The sequence below is a fragment of the Mesoplodon mirus genome (genome assembly GCF_964341445.2).
Source record: "Mesoplodon mirus genome assembly, chromosome: 4".
NCBI classification, from domain to species: domain Eukaryota; kingdom Metazoa; phylum Chordata; class Mammalia; order Artiodactyla; family Ziphiidae; genus Mesoplodon; species Mesoplodon mirus.
Genome location: NC_138979.1, coordinates 112,443,990 through 112,463,123, shown reverse-complemented (window position 1 = coordinate 112,463,123; position 19,134 = coordinate 112,443,990). Strand labels below are relative to the sequence as shown.

The following is a 19,134-nucleotide window of genomic DNA, read 5'->3' as shown; positions in this document are numbered from 1 at the left end:
TAGGAAGATTCGAAACAATAATATGTATGCACTCAATCTGAGAACATTTTGTTTACAGGATTTGGAAAAGAAACAAGTTTATGAATTCGAAAGTGATTGCAGACCATTTCCTTTGAGGCTATAGGCATTGGGTTAATTAGGTTTGGAGCGACGCCCTTCTTTGAAAACCAGCTCAAAACCAGCTTCTTCTAAAACTCAGGCGCGGTAAGCCTCCAGAGCTCTAGATGTCGCTGTGGCTCCATGGTGGGGACGGGTATGCGTCTCTGTGGTTATAAAGTTGGGGGCGGAGAAGCCAAGGGTGTCTGGGAAATGATGGCTGAGGAAGAGGAAGAAGTCAAGGAGATTTTGCCGAAATTGCAGGTGAGGCCATAGATTAAAATCTGTATTACTCGGGAAGAAGTAGAGAGCCCAGTTTATGCAGTGCCTTCGAATTTCTTGACGTATACCCGCCGCTGGTGTCTGTGTGGTTACTATAACAACTCCCGAAGGTGCAGCCGCAGCTGGCTAGGGGAGGTCCCGGGCAGGGGACGGGCACAGCCAGTTTGTTGGGACCGCCTGCTGCTGACCTGACTGCACTCAGTTTCAGTCCTGTTGGGAAGAGGATTTATTGCTAACTTTATTCCTGTACATTCTTGGGAAATTTTTTTTCCCTCGATTCACTCACAACAAATAGTATACACTTGTGTTTGGCAGATCTGCAGGAGCTGTTAACCTAGCCCATGTTGTTTTGATCCCCACAAAGACCATTTCTTCAGTACTTTTCTGCTTTCAAACTGGCAGCGATCACAGTAGTGGCTTGCACCGCGTGTATTCTGGTAACTTCCCTTAGAACTTCACAGTTTTGATTTTTTTCACACTGCAATTCCAGTTTGGGGCCTGGGGCAGAAGGCTCCAGACTCCACCCAGTCCACATTTGACTGTGGGGAGTGGGACAGCCTTATGTACTTGGTAGGTAGGAGCTAACTAATTGCTTGGTTCTTTACCTTTCTTTTGATGACCGAAGATTTTTCTTAAACCTCAGAAACTGAGTTTTTTGTGTTCTAAGACAGCCTGAAATTTAAACATTAGGCTTATGACAGGCTTGTAACTTTCTTAAAGGCTTCTACTGCAAAAGTTTAAACATTGGTGAGATTTCTTTGTTTCCTGAGCAGATTAAAATAATAACACTTTTTAGAGTGTGAGCTTTATTTCACATCCAGTTGACTTTGATTAATTTAATTTTATTCCCTAGTGTGACTGACTGAAATCAGAGATTCTCAATCCTGGCTCCATATTACAAACATTGTTTGTGTATGTATGTTTGTATATGTGTAGAAAAAAACCTGAAAAGGTAAACTAAGCAGTGGTTACCTCTGAGGTTATTGGGATGATTATGAGGAATTTTTAACCTTTTCTATTTTACATGTACCTATTTGAATTTTAACAGCTAATATATATTGATTTTTGCCATGAGAAAAAAGTTATTAAAAACATTCACTCTAGGAAAACAAACCAACAACAAAATCAAACAATTTCTTGCATGTTTGCTATAACAACTAAAAACAAACAATAAGACCTTTTCTATAATTCTTAATATGTAGCTGTGCTGATTGCAGGACAAAAGGAAATGGGTTGTAGTATTTGCTGAGAGCTGTCTTTTCCTGCTTTGATTTGTGGTAGATGCCCTAAGCAGCTAGGTAGAGGATACTTGGGGTATCTTGGGGGTGAGTGGGGAAGATGCAGGGATGGAATAGGAGAATGCAGTAGAGAGAGGAAAAGGATGGTGATGTTGCTATTCATAGGAATGGTGGTAAACTTTATTTCATCGTTATAGACATTTTAGGTTAGCAGGAATATATAAACGATTTTTCTCAAAGTGTGTTTTACAGATCATTTTTATTAAAGTCATGCAGGGTGCTTGTTAAAATGCAAATTTTGGGTTCTGCTAAAACCACTAACATCAGAATGTCTGTAGCCTGGGTCCTGGAAATAATACACACAACACAACTTGAAAAGCACTGCTGCAGAAAGTGATAGTCTAACTTCTTCATTCTAGGTAGGATTTTAAATTAAGTATAGTACATAAGTATTTGTTAGAGAAAGGGAGATTCATTGATTTATTTAATGAGAGCCTATCATGTCCCACACCTTCTGGTAGTGCTCAGGTATAGCTCTAAACAAAACCAATTAAGATACTCCCATCATGGAGCTTACATTCCAGTGGTGGAGATAGACAGTGGATGATTAATGAATAGGCCACATAATTTCAAATAAGTACCATGAAGGAAGGTAAGAGTGTGATTTAACTGTGGGGCGGAGGAGGAAGGGGTTACTTTAGTTTGGGTAGTCAGGGAGAGCCTCTCTGAAAAATTGATATTTGAACTGAGATCTAAATAATGATGAGAAATGAGCCATGCAAAGGTCAGGATAAAGAATGTCCAGGCAGAGGGAACAGCATGTGTAAAGGTGGGATTAAGCTTAGTGGATTTGAGGAACTAGATGAAAGCCATTGTGGCTTGAGGATTGTAGGAGAGTGATAAGAAGTCTGTGTCAGGATGAATGGTGGGAGGTCAGATCTTATAGTCTTCTAGGCCGTAATAAGGAGTTGGATTTTATTCTGTGTGCAATGGGAAACTATCTGAGGGTTTGTGACATGAGGTACATTTCTGTAAGGCCACTTCAGCTATAGTGAGGAGAATGGGAAGGAGTAGAAGCAGGATGACCAGTTAAGCTATTGAAATAGTCCAGGCAAGTAGTGATGCTGATTTAGCTGAGGATAGTCAAAGAGAGATGGAGACAGGTGGATGGATTTGGGATGTGATGTGGAGGTAGTTGATAAGACTTGGTAGGATTGGATTATACCTTTCTGCTGCTGTTTTGTTTTAGGAAAAGACTAGATAATGGAAAAGCTTTGACTGGTGTCCCAGGAAGACTCAGAGACAGAGATATTTAAAAGAGGAAAGAGAACATTTACTTGGAAAGAATGCAAGAGAGCCAGAAGGTGACTTGACAAAAATAAAACAAACAAAAGCACAAGTGTTTAAAGAATCAAAACTCTGTAAAAAATACCAAGGTTATCAAGCTTAAATTGGTCTGTTTGTTGTGGAAAACGACTCTTACTTGTTTGTCATGTTCACAGAGGTCATGTATTTTCAGATACCAACGTGGGAATAATCAGGGGTAAGGTATTGTTTTTGTTAGGAAGTCCAGTTTTAAAAAAGTAAGTTTCGAAGTTTTACACTTTGGGGACCAGTACCAGATAGGATTATCTTATTAACTTTGTTTTATCTCAAGTTGCAAAGCGTTTCCTCCCTCCTGACTATGGTATGTGAAGTGCTTAGTCCTTTTGGAAGCTCTGCTGCATCTGGGAGGAGAGAGCTATCATCACGGTGCAGACTGGCTTGGGACAGTGTGAGAGTGGGCTGGGCTGCTTTCCTTCATGATCTGTGGTATTTTTTTTTTTTTTTCTTTTTTTTTTTTTTGCTGTATGCGGGCCTCTCACTGTTGTGGCTCCTCCCGTTGCGGAGCACAGGCTCCGGACACGCAGGCCCAGCGGCCATGGCTCACGGGCCCAGCCGCTCCGCGGCACATGGGATCCTCCCAGACCGGGGCACGAACCCGCATCCCCTGCATCGGCAGGCGGACTCTCAACCACTGCGCCACCAGGGAGGCCCTGATCTGTGGTATTTTGATAGACCTGTCCACCTGCCTCTTGTGTCATTCCTAGGTAAGATAGAGAATCAGCATTTCCAGGCCAAAAGCTGGTATGGCTAGCCAATCTCAAATTTACTTGTCTGGTATTCTCTGCACTTAATGGTACCATTCTTATACTTCCTAGGAACTGGTGGATCAGCTCTATTCATTTCGAGAGTGCTATTTCGACACACACAGTGTTGAGGATGCTGGGAGGAAGCAACAGGATGTGCGGGAGGAGATGGAGAAGACCCTGCAGCAGATGGAGGAAGTAGTGGGTATGAGTCCCAAAAGAACATGCCAACCCCCGGTCCCTCACTGAAATGTGATGGAGTTTTGCTCTCTCTGTAGATTCTTTGGTATCCTATTTGTGGCTGCCACAAGATGGTCCAACAGAATATTTCTTCTAAGGGTGCCTGTGCAAGGATGGCAGCCTTTCAGCTCTCTAAACTCCATTTCCCAATGCCATGAAATAAAAAAGAGCATGCTTGTTGCTTGATTACTATTGCAGTAATCTTCTTAACTGACTTTTCTGCCTCTAATTTCTTTTACTTCCAAATCAACTTAAATAATGACCATGGCCATTATGTTTCTAAATCCTTACTTCATGCATTTACTCTCATTCCTTGTCTGCCTCTATGCTCAAGTATCTTCAAAGATTCCTACTTTTGACTGATAGAAGTCCAGACCACTTCACTTGGTATTCAAGTCTCCATTGTCTGACTTTTTTTTTTCCTACCCTTATCTCCGACTACCTACTTACAAAGGAACTTTTTGTTTCATTCAGGTTGAACCATCCATTCTCCCACTAACATGCCACATGTATTTCTGCCTCTTTGTTTACATCATTTTTCTCCCTGGAGTGTCTTGTCTTTTCTCCTTTTCACTTTGTAAAGTCCATTCATTGGGTGTATGCCATATGCTCCTTGTCATTGTTTTTTTGATTTTCCATGGATATGCATTGTCCTCTCCACTAGATTGTAAGCCCCTCAAAGGTAGGGATAATGCTTTCTTTGGTACCCTGTTTTCTAACAGTATGCTGCATGTGGTAGGTTTTCAATAAATGATTTGTTCATGAAGATTTTCTCAATTATTTCATTCCTAGAACTGGCATGGGGTTATTCCTTGAGAGAGAGTACTCTAGTCTTACCTGTAAGACTGCCTGGGTTTCCACTTTCCTTTCCACTTTTCTTTTCCCTTCCTCCTAGGTTCTGTCCAGGGCAAGGCACAGGTTCTGATGCTAACTGGAAAGGCACTGAATGTGACTCCTGACTATAGCCCTAAGGCTGAGGAGCTTCTGTCAAAGGCTGTGAAGCTGGAGCCCAAGCTGGTGGAAGCCTGGAACCAGCTGGGTGAGGTGTACTGGAAAAAAGGGGATGTTGCAGCTGCCCACACCTGCTTCTCAGGAGCTCTCACCCATGTGAGCCACCCACTATGCCCTTGGAAAACACAGATGGGAAGGATGGGATTTCTTTGGTTCTGTGAGTTTCCCTAGATCATGAATACCAGAGTAGAATTGTACTGGAACTAGGAGAACAGAATCAGAAGTGGGGGAAACAGGGACAGGGGACTGAGAAAGGAAGAAGCTGATGGGATCAGGTTCAGGGGTAGATGAGAAGTGAAGAGAAGTTAGCAACCAAGTTGATTCTGTAAATGGGGATCTAAGACACAGATGGCAGTAAGAATTAAGATGAAAAATTAGAATAAGACTGAGATAGAGTGGATCTGGAAAGGGGAACTAGAATCACAAAGGTTGAATATACACCTTCTCCATTTGCAGTGCAAGAACAAAGTCTCCCTTCAAAATCTGTCAATGGTGCTTCGCCAACTACGGACTGACTCTGGAGATGAACATTCTCGCCATGTCATGGACAGTGTCCGACAGGCTAAGTTGGCTGTGCAGATGGACATCCTTGATGGCCGCTCTTGGTGTGAGTGCTCTCAAAAGATCTCCAGCAAGTTTCTAGAGCAGTGGTTCTCAACCGTGGCTGCACACCAGAATCATCTGGAGCCCATCTATTGAGTCTGACTCCAATAAGTGTGAAGCCAGGGCATCTTTGCTTTGAAGATTTTTTTTTTTTGCGGTACACGGAGCTCTCACTGTTGTGGCCTCTCCCATTGCGGAGCACAGGCTCCAGACGCACAGGCTCCGCGGCCGTGGCTCACGGGCCCAGCCACTCCGCGGCATGTGGGATCTTCCCAGACCGGGGCACAAACCCATGTCCCCTGCATTGGCAGGCGGACTCTCAACCACTGCGCCACCAGGGAAGCCCCCAAAAGATATTTTGATGAACCACTATTCTAGGAACTCTTGGACCTTTTCATCGAAGAGAGGAGGCTTATGTTTCCATATAAGCAAGGCAGGGCTTTTGTGCAGTCTGTTGTAGCTTCTCCTTTGTGTCCATGTTTGCCTCTTTATCCCAGTGGAATTTTGGGTATACTTGTAAGTTTAGTGTCATCAATGGTTTGTTTCAGACGTGGGGCCTTTCATATAGACTTTTGAGGGCAACCAAAATAGTTATACTTTGAACTTGAGCTCTGAGATGATCCATCACTGAGTTTCTTAGTTTTTTTCTCTTCCCCCCCAACCCCCTTAGGTGGGACAGGATGGCTAGAGTGGGTTGGAGTTGGGTATTTCTCTTCCTTAGGTCAGTTACCCTCTGATAACTGATAGCTTACCCTAGCAGGTTAGACTCTGGTTAATTAGTTTCTCCTGAGGGCAGGCCTTGTTAAGAATGGAGTGCTCGGGAGTTCCCTGGTAGCCTACTGGTTAAGATCATAGGCTTTCATTGCCATGGCCTGGGTTCAATCCCTGGTCGGGGAACTGAGATCCCATAAGCCATGTGATGTGGCCAAAACCCCCCACAAAAACAACAACAAGAAGAAGAGAGTGCTCTGGCATATTTCAAAAAAGTTCCTTTGCCCCCTCCCTCTGCTGGAAGTGTGAGGGTGTTCTCCGATATTTGCTGTGGGAATCTGGTTGAGTTCCTGGAGGTAAATCTCACAATATTGTGGGGACTCCCTTGTGACTGGGACCCCTGGGCTTGTCCACACTGAGCCTCCAGAATTCGTCAATTTCAGTTCAGGTTTTCCTACCCCAGCAGTGTTCTGTGGTAGCTCATAAGTTTCTGCTCTGCTAAGCCATAACTCCCTGTATTCACCTGTCTCTCCAATTTTGGGGGCAGCGGTTTGCCCTGTGTTATCCCCTTCCTTATGCATCCAGGAAGAGTTGTGGATTTTTTAGTCTGTTCAGCCTTTTCCTTGTTAGGATTGAGTGGCGACTGCAAGCTCCTTACATGCGGAACCCTGTGTTTCTCTTTCAGATATTCTGGGGAATGCGTACCTTTCTCTTTACTTCAGTACTGGCCAGAACCCTAAGATCTCCCAGCAAGCCCTCAGTGCCTATGCCCAAGCAGTAAGTATTTATGGTCACCCAGGCAAGATATATAGAGGCAGCAACAGAAACAAGAGTGTTCAGTCTTCCTTGTGGCTTTTTAGCAAGATGCACGGGCAGTGTTTGCTGGCGTCCAGTGTGTGGTTTTGCAAAGCTGGGTGTACAAAGGTGATGTATCTCTTCCTATAACTTGAATATTAGCAACCACTTGCAGTGTGTGCCTCAGTGCTAGGTAGCTCCTTGAGCTATTTGGATTTCGTACAGGCGTGCATAACCAAACCACAGAGCCCATGCCAACATGTTCATCTCTTTAACATGTTACGTGTGAAAATAATGCTTGTTAATATTCGTGTACATTTTTAAAGAAAAATAAAAACTCTGATACTTAAGTATAAATTAAGCAGTATCCCCAGGTTAACCATTAGATAGTATGGCTCTGGATTTCCCACAGACTAAAATGGAAAACAGCATGTAGCCCATTCTACATTATAGCCTAGGGATTAATTCACTGGAGCTCATGCTTTGCCTTAGGCTTTCAGGCTATGTTTATATAGATAGCCACTTGCAGGGGGATTTCCTTCAGGCCTTGAGTGCCTGACTGCTCACTGTTACAAGGTTTACATTGACCTTTTGAGCACTTTTTATATAGGCTTCATATTCACTTTTGTTTTCTCTTCACATGGAGACTTGCTTTTTAACTTACCACTATTTATTTTGCTCTGACTGGCAGAATAAGGAATATAGCTACCTTATATTCATGTTTGCAGTTTAGGAATTGTTCTTTTTTCACCATCCCACAGAAACTTTATTTTTCACAAAGCCGAAGTGCAAAACATAGATAACCATTTGTAATAAGCACAGTCAAATTTTTAACCACAAGATGTCTACAAGAATTATAGCTTTAAAAAATACAACCAAATTTTATATTTCAAAAATATCTCAACTCAAATTAATTTCTTAAAAAGTACACTTCTCATACTATTTGTTTGGCATTACCCTGGTTGAACTCTGGCGCTGCCATAATTGGGAGCTGTGGGCACACATGTGTGCATTGTGCTCTTGCCCTCACTGCTGTGCTGATGAGTGCAGCTCAACTGGTGGGACTCACACTCACGACAGAGGAGCATGCAGTACTAAAATGGCTTTTTAAGAAATGACAGATATGACTTCTCACACACCATGCTTCTCACTGTAGTCTTAATGGTGGCATTTAACTCAACCCAACCTGTATAGCCAGTGGGGTTATTCTTTTTTTCAATCAGGGAAATTTTCAGGCTGAGGAACTACATTTTACTCTAATTTCTTAATCTGGTAAACGTTTACATTTTAAAGCATGATGTACTCCTTCAAATTTTATGTTTGGCTTCTGCTAAACAGTTGCTTTTAACTCTTAATTTCTTCATCAGTCCTGCATTTTTAAACATAGTTGAACCAACCATTTAAACAATTTAATTTATGTTGTTTGTGCTTTCGCAGTGTGCCAGACAATGAATAGAATTTAAAAAATAAAGTGATCATAGCCATGAACATAGCCAGCAGTTTCTTCATAACATATTTGTCTGCACTGTCATGTGGTTTCTGGCCATGTATTTAAATTGGAGAATCAGAATTTGGCGTTCACTGTGTGTTTTAAGGGAGCTTGGATGTAGATGTTTGTATCTGGAGCCAGGCTCATGGGCAGAGGAAATGCATTAAATTGACATCATTTCTTTCCTAGGCTTTCCTCACTTATACCAGCATCTCATTGATTAAAATAAACTTTTTATCAGCTTTTTGTTTGTTTGTTTGTTTGTTTAGTATTATAGTTTTTACTGGAAAAAATTCACATGTAAGTGGATCTGTGCAGTTCAAACCTGTGTTGTTCAAGGGTTTTTTTTCATCTTTATTGGAGTATATCTGCTTTACAATGTTGTATTAGTTTCTGCTATACAACAGAATGAATCAGCTATATGTATACGTATATCCCCATGTCCCCTCCCTCTTGAGCCTCCCTCCCACCCTCCCTATCCCACCCCTCTAGGTCGTCACAAAGCATCGAGCTGATCTCCCTGTGCTATGCAGCAGCTTCCCACTAGCCATCCATTTTACGTTTGGTAGTGTATATATGTCAGTGCTACTCTCTGACTTCATCCCAGCTTCCCTTCCCCGCCCTGTGTCCTCAAGTCCATTCTCTACGTCTCCATCTTTATTTCTGCCCTGCCACTAGGTTCATCCGTACCGTTTTTTTAGATTCCACATATATGCGTTAGCGTGGGGTATTTGTTTTTTCTCTTTCTGACTTACTTCACTCTGTATGACAGACTTCTTTATTTATTTGGTTGCGCCAGGTCTTAGCTGCAACTTGCAGGCTCCTTAGTTGCAACATGCATGTGGGATTTAGTTCTCTGACCAGGGATTGAACCTGGGCCCCCTGCATTGGGAGCGCAGAGTCTTAACCACTGAGCCACCAGGGAAGTCCCTTTATCAGATGTTAATCACATATTTCTTCTATTTTTATACTATTGCATGGATAAATTATAATCATATTTTAAAGTTTCATGCAAATACGAAACCCTTTCATCCTTGAGATTTCAGGGATTGAGTAATATGTGCCACACAAGCAGTTACTGTATAACAGTGTGGGTATAGGAAGTTTTTTTAAAAAATTTATTTTATTTTTGGCTGCGTTGGGTCTTTGTTGCCAAGCATGGGTTTTTCTCTAGTTGTGGCAAGCGGGAGCTACTCTTCGTTGTGGTGTGCAGGCTTCTCATTGCGGTGGCTTCTCTTGTTGTGGAGCACGGGCTCTCTGTGCACGGGCTCCAGTAGTTGTGGCACGTGGGGTCAATAGTTGTGGCTCACGGGCTCTAGAGTGCAGGCTCAGTAGTTGTGGTGCACGGGTTTAGTTGCTCCGTGGCATGTGGGATCTTCCCGGACCAGGGATCGAACCCATGTTCCTTGCATTGGCAGACGGATTCTTAACCACGGCACCACCAGGGAAGCCCTGGGAAACATTTTGACAAGCAAGAAACTTAAATTTTTCCAGGGTAAGGAGGTTTAAGACATGTTGTGCATGGCCATCCTTAAGACTGAGACAAGAGCCACTGATGATCTTTTTATCCCACTATAGGAGAAGGTTGACAGGACAGCTTCCAGCAATCCTGATCTTCATCTGAACAGGGCAACGGTAAAAAAAAAAAAAAAAAAATCATTTGTGTGGGGGAGTGGTCATCTGAAGATCAAATACATAAGATATCTAGGTTTTAGCCTGTGAGGATGACTGAGTATTCACAGGGACAAGGTTGGGTACAAACTGCGAGAGGAAAGTCATATTATTTCTGGGAAAAGCTAGCTTAGTTTGACTAAAGTATCTGGAGGGAAAGGAAAAGGGGCTGAGTTGGTGGGAGGGTAAATAGAGGATGGGGTACACAGTTCAGAAGACTTTCCTGAAGTGTTCATTGTAAACATAAAAATAGAATCACCCAATATATACAACTTAACTGTTGTAGAGTTTGGAAGTTAGCTTCTTTGAAATGATTCCATCTTTGGGGTTGTGATCACCTTGGCCAGGATGTAAGGTGTTACTGGCTCTTCAGGCTGTTCATTTGTAGAAGAGGAAGACAGCTGGGAAGGAAAGCAGTTTATTTCTCTAGATTCCTAGCCCACTGTGCTATTACTAATCTCTCCCCAGCCCCTCCCCCTACCCCACGGATAGTTTGGGTTGAACACACTTATAATTGGGAGGTTTTTGGTTACTTCTCGTGCAGTTACATAAATATGAAGAGAATTATGGGGAGGCCCTGGAAGGCTTTTCTCGGGCTGCAGCACTGGACCCTGCCTGGCCAGAGCCCCAGCAGCGAGAGCAGCAACTCCTGGATTTCCTGAATAGATTAACCAGCCTCCTTGAGAGCAAGGTAGAGATGTCTATATGCTGAATCCTGCTTTTTTATTCTGCTGTAGACCAATAAAATAAGAATAAAGTAGGCCTCGGTAGTAGTGACCCTATAGAAGTGGGTAGGTGGGAGGGGAGGACTAGACTCTCAAGGAGAGTGACTAGTTCCTAGCTTCTTTTTTTAACATCTTTATTGGAGTATAGTTGCTTTACAGTGGTGTGTTAGTTTCCGCTTTATAACAAAGTGAATCAGCTATACATATACATATGTCCCCATATCTCTTCCCTCTTGTGTCTCCCTCCCTTCCACCCTCCCTATCAGTTCCCAGCTTCTTACCTATTTCCTTTTCCTTTGCAGGGAAAGGTGAAGACCAGAAAGTTGCAGAGCATGCTGGGAAGCTTGCGCCCAGCCCATCTAGGCCCTTGTGGTGATGGGCGCTATCAGTCAGCCTCTGGGCAGAAGGTGACCCTGGAGCACAAGCCCCTGAGTGCTCTGCAGCCTGGTGTAAATAGTGGAGCTGTGGTCCTGGGAAAGGTGGTGTTCAGCCTTACTACGGAGGAGAAAGTCCCCTTGTGAGTTTCTCTTGCCTTTTCTCTTTTTCATCCTTTTAAACTAGTTGCTCTTATTTCCTGGCCTTTCTCTAAAAGTTGAGGACATTGTTAGTGGTTAGAGATGAGTGAGTTCTGCTTCCCTTCTGTGACTGTCTTCCCTTCTGTGAGCAAGTATCGTTTAGGTGATATCTAACAATCTCTCTATAGATTCTGTCACCATCCATTTTTTCCCTGAGCTTGGTGTTCTGTGGACTCCTATATTCGAAGCTGAAGTTTGACAGCTACTTTTTTTTATGAGACAGATGGAAACCTTAAAATTCTCCTACCTCTTCATGTTTTCATGATCATAGAGGCACAAAGAGGAAGAATTCTAAGTCCTGTTTGGACTTAGGTATGCCTAAGCAGTTCTGGAAGGTGAGCTTTGAGTTTGAATTTATGGCCTGATGGAGAAATTCTCTCAGATGTTATTCAACAGATATTCATTGAGCATGTGCTATATGTGTTGTAGGGAGTTAAAATAAATGTGACACACCCAAATGAAGGGTGCTTATAGTCTAGTAGAGGAAATGAGTTCAAAATATTCATTTAGAAAATTTTTAACTCTTGAAAAATGAGGGTTTGGTCAGTGTCATCATTCCTTGGTCCTTCACTCACTTCCCAATCCCTGGTTGACTAGTTTCCTTTTTCTGTTTTCTACTGAATTTTTTTTGTTTCTGGGATCACCAGTGTTTGATCCAGTAGCTTCTACTGGAAGCATTCTATTTCTCTCTCACTGTTCCCTTTCATATTCCTTCTGCTCCATTCAAACTAAAATATAACTCCCATTGTATGCCTGATATTCCTCCATGGCATTTTCATGGTATAAGAATTTGAAGAATTGAAGAGCAAGAAGATAGTTGAGAAAAGTTTAGTTACTAGAGCAGACCCTAGAGTTAAGAGGAATGAGAAAGAAATATAGACAAAGGTAGGGTTTTAGGGGCCCTTGAGAACAAATATTTTCCTACTCCTCTTTTTATGCGCAATTTCTAAATGTTAAGTTCTAGGAGGACTCTGTTTTTGTTCCTTTCCTCTTTTCTCTCTATATCAGGATGGCAAATAGATGCCAACTTTGATCACTTGGCAGTGGCTGCATGATTTACTGTAAAGAAGGATTCTGAGGCTTTGACTGGTTTCACCAGGAGAACGCTGTGCTTGATTTGCAGTGTTTGCTGTGAATTTGGGTGTGCCAAGTGATGGCATGAGCATCGATTCTTCACCATCTCACTCATAGGTCATCTCATTTGGTGACGTCATACAAACCCAAGGCTTTGGCTGCCTCTTCTATGCTCACAGGTCTAGCTCCAGCCCAAGGCTCATTTCCAACTTTTGGATTCCTATGTCCAGCTGCCTCTGGGCTATAATAAGAAACCTCTAAGTCAGTATGTTCAGAATTACTCACCTCATCTTTCTCTGTCAACCTGCTTGTCCTCCCTGAATTCCTTTTCAATCAATGGTACCACCTCTACTCAGTCACTTAATTAAGACTTCTGGAAGTTGTTCTAGACTTCTCCATTCTCTTGCTTTGAGGCAATCACCAAGTCCAATAGATATACCTTTTAGTCCCTACTTTCCTGTCTTTACTAATTTAATTCAGCCTCTTAACACATCTCCAGACAAGTCTCCCTGTTCCCTGTTTTTCCTCCAGTGTTCCACAGTACAGAGAAATATTTCCCAGATGCAGATCTGACCATTGCTGTTTCTTATTTTAAATCTCTTACTGGTACTGTGTAGCTTTTAGGATGAAGTTTTAACTCTTTAGCTTAACACCCAGAACCCTTTATGATTTTCTCCCTGCCTCCCCGTGTCCATTATCTTCATCACTTTAACGCTTGTACCTTTTGTTCCAACCTTGGGATTATTTTGTAGGTTTCAGAACAGCTATTTTCATGCCTCTGTGTTTTTACACACAGTTACTATGCCTGGATAATCTTTTTGCTGCTTCTTGATATAGATTACATTTTTCCCCCAACATTTTATTATAAAAATTTTCAAACATACAGCGAAATTGAAAGAATTTTACAGTGAACATTTGTGTACCTATAGTCTACTATTAATATTTTATTATACTTAGTTTATCACAGATTTATTTATTCCCATATTCATCTATTGGTCTCTCTTATTCTTGGTCCATTTCAAAGTAAATTGCAGACATTAGTATACTTTCCTCTAAATACTTCAGCATGCAGCCATTAAGTAGAGTTCAATATTTTTTATAATTTTATTCTTTTTATGTAAAATTTACATACAATGAAATGTACAGATCTTAGTGCATATTTCCTAAGTTTTGACAAATGCATACACCCTTACAACCTAAACACCTATAGAGAACATTACCACCACCTCAAAGTTCTCTTATGTTCCTTCCCAGTCAAGCCATATCCCCTTCCCTTAGAGATTTTTTATTTCCACTGAAGAGTAGTTTTCCTGTTTTAACCCAGGTAGTTTTTCATTCTTTAAGATTCAGTTTGAGGGTCTCCTCTTCATGGAAACCTTCCTGGCTTTCCATTGATCTAGACATTTCTCCTCTGGGCTCCCACAGCCCAACCTTTGGCTTCACTGACTTCATCACAAGCAAAAAGCTATTCTGGCACCTATTGCAGTTGTACTGTTAGTGATGGTCTAATTGTCTGACACCCACTAGACTAATAAGCTCACTCACAGTGCCTGACACATGTTAGGTATTCAGTGAAAGTTTGTGGAATTAAATTGACAGTAATGGTTAGAGAGTTTGATGAAGGTTGTGATAGTTAAATTGATAGAGCAGGAATACTGTTCCGCTGCAACATTTCGAACTAGTTCATTATTAATATTTGTTGAATGTGTCCCAAGTTCTTAGAAAAGTGACAGATTAATGAGTCTTGTGCATGTTCTCTAAAGATACATATCTAAGACAAATGAGCCCTTAGATGTACATAGTGAATGATAGTACCTGTCATAGGAGTTCTAAATAAGTAACTAAGAAAGCATTTTTTTTTTTTTGCTGATATTTTAAAACCCCTATTTTTGCTTTTCTTTCCTGCCCACTTCCTTTTTTTTTTTTTTTTTTTTTTCTCTTCTCTCTCTTAACCCATCTTAACCTGGCAGTACATTTGGCCTGGTAGATTCAGATGGACCTTGCTGTGCAGTGATGGTATATAATATGGTGCAGAGCTGGGGAGTGCTCATTGGGGACTCTGTAGCCATCCCTGAGCCTAACCTTCGGCTTCACCGAATTCAGCACAAGGGAAAGGTGAGTGATGGCTAGGATTCTTTCTCACCTCATAGGCTCTCAAAGTGGGACAAGTTTACCTCTTTTAAAAAATATACATAAAGTAATGCATATATATGTGTGTGTGTGTGTTGTATGATATCCTATATTTACACACGTATATGTATATATGTAATTTATTTTTTACTAATAGTTTTACTAAAAGTAATTTTTTTTGTTTTTTGTTTTGTTTTTCTTTACTAAAAAACTACTAGTAAACAAAAAGAATTTTTAAAATGGTCTGAACAGAGAAAGACAAATACATATGATATCACTTACATGTGAAATCTTAAAAAGCCGAACTGTGAAAACAGAATAGAATGGTGATTATACTGGGATGGTGGAATTGGGGAGAGGTTGTTTAAAGGTATAAACTTGCAACCAGTAGATAAATAAGTCCTGGAGATCTAATGCACAGCATAGTGATTATAGACAACAATATAGTATTATACACTTCAAAGTTGCCAAGAGACTAGATCTTAATTGTTCCCACCACAAAAATGAAATGATAATTATGTGAAGTGATAGAGGTGTTAGCTAATGTAATGGTGGTAATCATATTGCAATATATAAATATATCAAATTAGCATGTTAATTAATACCTTAAACTTACATAATGTTATATGCCAATTATTTCAATAAAAATAAATTTTAAAAAATGGACTGAAATATTGTCAGTCAGATGTTATTACTGTTAACAGTCTTCATAAATTTGTGTACACATTCATATGTATATTTTTAATTATGAGTGGAATATTATATGCAGATGTTTGTGAACATTTCCTGTGGTTTTCCATATTCTGCAACATTGTTTTGAATGAATACATAGAGGTGGTGATGAAGATGATGATGATAGTTAAAATTTACTGAACACTTAACTGACTGCTAGACACTGTGCAAAGAGTTTTATGGCCTGCATTGGATCATTTAATCCCTACAAAACTCTACAAGAGCAGATATTTAATCGCTTTTTCCCCATTTAGATCAAGGGTCAGCAAACTCTGGCCGGTTGACCAAATCTGGCTCACTGCCTGTTTTTGTATGGCTTGTGAGCCAAGAATGGTTTTTATATTTTTAAATGAAAACAATTGAAAGAAGAAGAATAATTTGTGATACATGAAGATTACAGGAAATTAAAATTTCAGTGTTTGTAATTAAATTTTTTTGAAACAAAGTATACCCATTTGTTTACTGTTGTCTGTGGCTGCTTTTATACTAGTGTCAGAGATGAATGGTTCTGTGACAGAGACCATATGACCCACAAAGCCTAAAATATTTATTATTTGACTCTTTACAGAAAAAATTTGCTGACCCCAGATCTAGATTATTAATAATTGTTCCTTATTATAAAAGTACTTTAGTAAATATTTTAATATCTGTGCATATCCATGATTATTAAATAAATTTAATTAATTCCTTAAAGAAATTAAGTGAATTTCTAAGGTAGAATCCTGGCTCCAAAGGGTATGCAGAATTCTAAGACTTTTTTTTTTTTTTTTGGCTGCGTTGGGTCTTCGTTGCTGCGCGCAGGCTTTCTCTAGTTGTGGCAAGCGGGGGCTGCTCTTCATTGCGGTGCGCAGGCTTCTCATTGCTGTGGCTTCTCGTTGCAGAGCACTGGCTCTAGGCACGCGGGTTTCAGTAGTTGTGGTGTGTGGACTCAGTAGTTGCAGCGCGCAGGGCTAGGCATGCAGGCTTCAGTAGTAGTTGTGGTGCGTGGGCTCAGTAGGTGCAGTTTGTGGGCTCTGGGGCTTACGGGCTTCAGTAGTTGTGGTGCATGGGCTTAGTTGCTCCAAGGCACGTGGGATCTTCCCAGACCAGGGATCGAACCCTTGTCCCCTGCATTGGCAGGTGGATTCTTAACCACTGCGCCACCAGGGTAGTCCCTCTAAGACTTTTGATACATATTGCCAAACTATTTTTTGGAAGGTTGTACCAGTTAATATCAACAGTGGATGTCAGTAATTGTTTTTCTGTGGTTTTCTTTGCAACTCTGTGTAGAAACCTTTGAAAAATTATTTGCTGATTTTATATGAAAAATATAGCATCAATATTGTTTGGCTTTGGCTTCTTGATTATTGGTGAGGTTGAAATTTTTATCATATGTTTATTGACTAATTCTTTTATAAATTGCTTTTTTTTTGTCACTCGCCCATGTTCCTGTTAGGATGTTTTAAAAATTGATTTATGAAAACTGTTTAATTCACTTCTTTACTTTGACTTAAAAGAACCTCCTTTACACTCCAAGTGGAACAGTATTTTTTGGATAAAGATCTTTTAACAACACATTTTGCAACTTAAAGTACATTTGAACTGATAAATTGAGCTGATGTTTGTTATTAGGAGAATGTTTAAATGTACATTTTGTTAATTCCTCCTGATATTAAAGGAGAAGTAAGTCTAATTTATATTAGGCAGATTAATTTATAACTTTACGAACACTTGATCTAAGAGTTTCTCAGACTTTCCATTGGCTCTGGCTTGGCTGCTGTGTGTATTTAGTTATAATTTTTGATAAACACTGTGGGAAGGGAAGATTCTGTAGAGCTGGTGGGACCCTTTTGTTGGGCAGTGCCAGGATCCTGTTCTTTTTGAATCAGAATTGTCCCATTCTTGTAATGACAGTTACTGGCACTCTACCTGTCCCAGATTTTCCTTCCGAAGATTGAAAACTTTGGGAAAGTTACATCCCCTATGTTAGTTCAGCTTTGTTTAATGTGAGATGGAGGTAAGGGGTATATCTACTGTGGGAGGTGGAAAGGAGGGGGTGAGAAAGCCACAGGTGGTGTATCCCTGTGCTGGAGTTTCTTCCATCTTAGGATCTGTAATGAGCCTCTGTATATTTGTCTTTTCCAGGACTATTCCTTTTCCAGTGTTCGTGTGGAGACGCCCCGCCTGCTGGTGGTGAATGGGAAGCCTCAGGGCTCCAGCAGCCAGGCCGCTGCCACAGTGGCATCGAGGCCACAGTGTGAATGACCTTCCTTGGATGGCATGCTAAAGAGGAAGTGGAGACGAGGAGAAAAGCTCAAGGGCACTCGGCCACTGCACCAGCCAGATCCAGTGACGCAACTGGAATTGGGGGGACGTTTTAGATGACAACTTTCCTTTCCTCTGCCCTGTAAGGCACTTTGTGTCTTCTTTCTCTCCTGTTATGTTCCAGCTCTCTCTGGGGCCACACATGTTCCTGGTATATCTCCTGCCTCTTCCATTGCTCTTCTATGTTTTAGGCAAAGAGCATGGAGTTGGTAGAAGTGTTGGGACCTTGTCATGGGACAGAGTCCCCAAGGTTCCTGTTCTTGCCTCCTTCCTGAGCTTCATGTGTATATATCATTTCAGTATTTATTGCTAAGGGAGGGGGTTTAATTTTTTTAATGACTTCGTTTTTGAGCAATTTTTATTTTATTTTTAAAGTTTAGGTGCTTCCCCTTCTTTGGGGCTGGAACAGAATTAAATTTGTTTGGAAAAAAACTACTGTGTAGTTTGGCCTGCTTCATTCTCTCCAGGCTTGAATTCTTGGCTTTAGGATCACTTCAATCCATTAGAGTAATACCCCCTTCCCCACTTTTTTCTTTAAACAAAATAGTTTATTTCTCTCTCAGTTAAAAGAAATCTGGCAATAGGCAGCCCAGGGCAGGAATGGCAGTTCCACAAAGTTGTTGGGAACCAGCTTCCTTCCACTTCCCCATTCTTTCATCCTTAGGAGTGGCCCTTATCATAGTCCAACATAACAGCAGTACTATTCTAATAGTGTTACTAGGGTGAAAGACCAGAGAGAGCTAGATATTCAATTCCTTTAGGTTCTAGTGATACATTTTATAACAGTTACTTTTAATATCCTCGTGGAAAAATAGGGAAATGTGAGGGAGGATTTTTAACCAACTGAATGGTTATAACCAGAGAGTGCATTAATGGATACAGATTAATCTGGAAGACTTCTAGTGATGTGGCTCAGGTCTTTTTCCTTGGTCCAGTCCTGTTCAACTCTTGATCAGAGACTTGAATATCACTGCTGACTCATTCAATTTATGAAGAATGTAAAACATGGAGAAGTCCTCAGAGAATGGATGGTAGAATAAACATCATTCTATCTAAAGAAGTTTTAAGGGCTGAATCTAAAATAAAATTTTAAAGTCCATTCTTTTGGTCCAAAAAGGACAATTTTCTGAGGTGTATCTTCTACATAATGTATGAAAAATTACTTGGAATTTTAGTAGGTAAGATAAAGTCAATATGAGTAACCAGTATGATATAATTGCAAAACACTGTTTTTAGATTATACCAACGAATCTGCTAGCCAGAGAGTGTTTTAAATACAGTGTCTGTCAGACCACATGTAGAGCCTTGTATTCCATTCTGGTTGTTGAT

At 40.9% G+C, this 19,134-nt stretch overlaps 1 protein-coding gene across 4 annotated transcripts; it reads left to right on the top strand.

Annotated features, from left to right (window-relative positions):
• The first annotated feature begins 266 nt into the window (after nucleotides 1–266).
• TTC5 (tetratricopeptide repeat domain 5) lies at nucleotides 267–18,806 on the top strand. 4 transcript variants are annotated; one of them, XM_082617158.1, is made up of 10 exons: nucleotides 267–360; nucleotides 3,818–3,950; nucleotides 4,881–5,092; nucleotides 5,453–5,603; nucleotides 6,996–7,087; nucleotides 10,173–10,229; nucleotides 10,810–10,956; nucleotides 11,293–11,507; nucleotides 14,610–14,754; nucleotides 17,626–18,701. In XM_082617158.1, the coding sequence occupies exons 1-10, from the start codon at nucleotides 310–312 to the stop codon at nucleotides 17,743–17,745; spliced, it is 1,323 nt and encodes a 440-aa protein (XP_082473284.1). In that variant the 5' UTR covers nucleotides 267–309; the 3' UTR covers nucleotides 17,746–18,701. The 4 variants fall into 4 exon arrangements, with proteins under 4 accessions (XP_082473284.1, XP_082473286.1, XP_082473285.1 ...); XM_082617160.1 differs by lacking the exon at nucleotides 14,610–14,754 and having other exon boundaries at nucleotides 292–360; nucleotides 17,626–18,703; XM_082617159.1 differs by lacking the exon at nucleotides 10,810–10,956 and having other exon boundaries at nucleotides 292–360; nucleotides 17,626–18,702.
• Nucleotides 18,807–19,134: the final 328 nt, after the last annotated feature.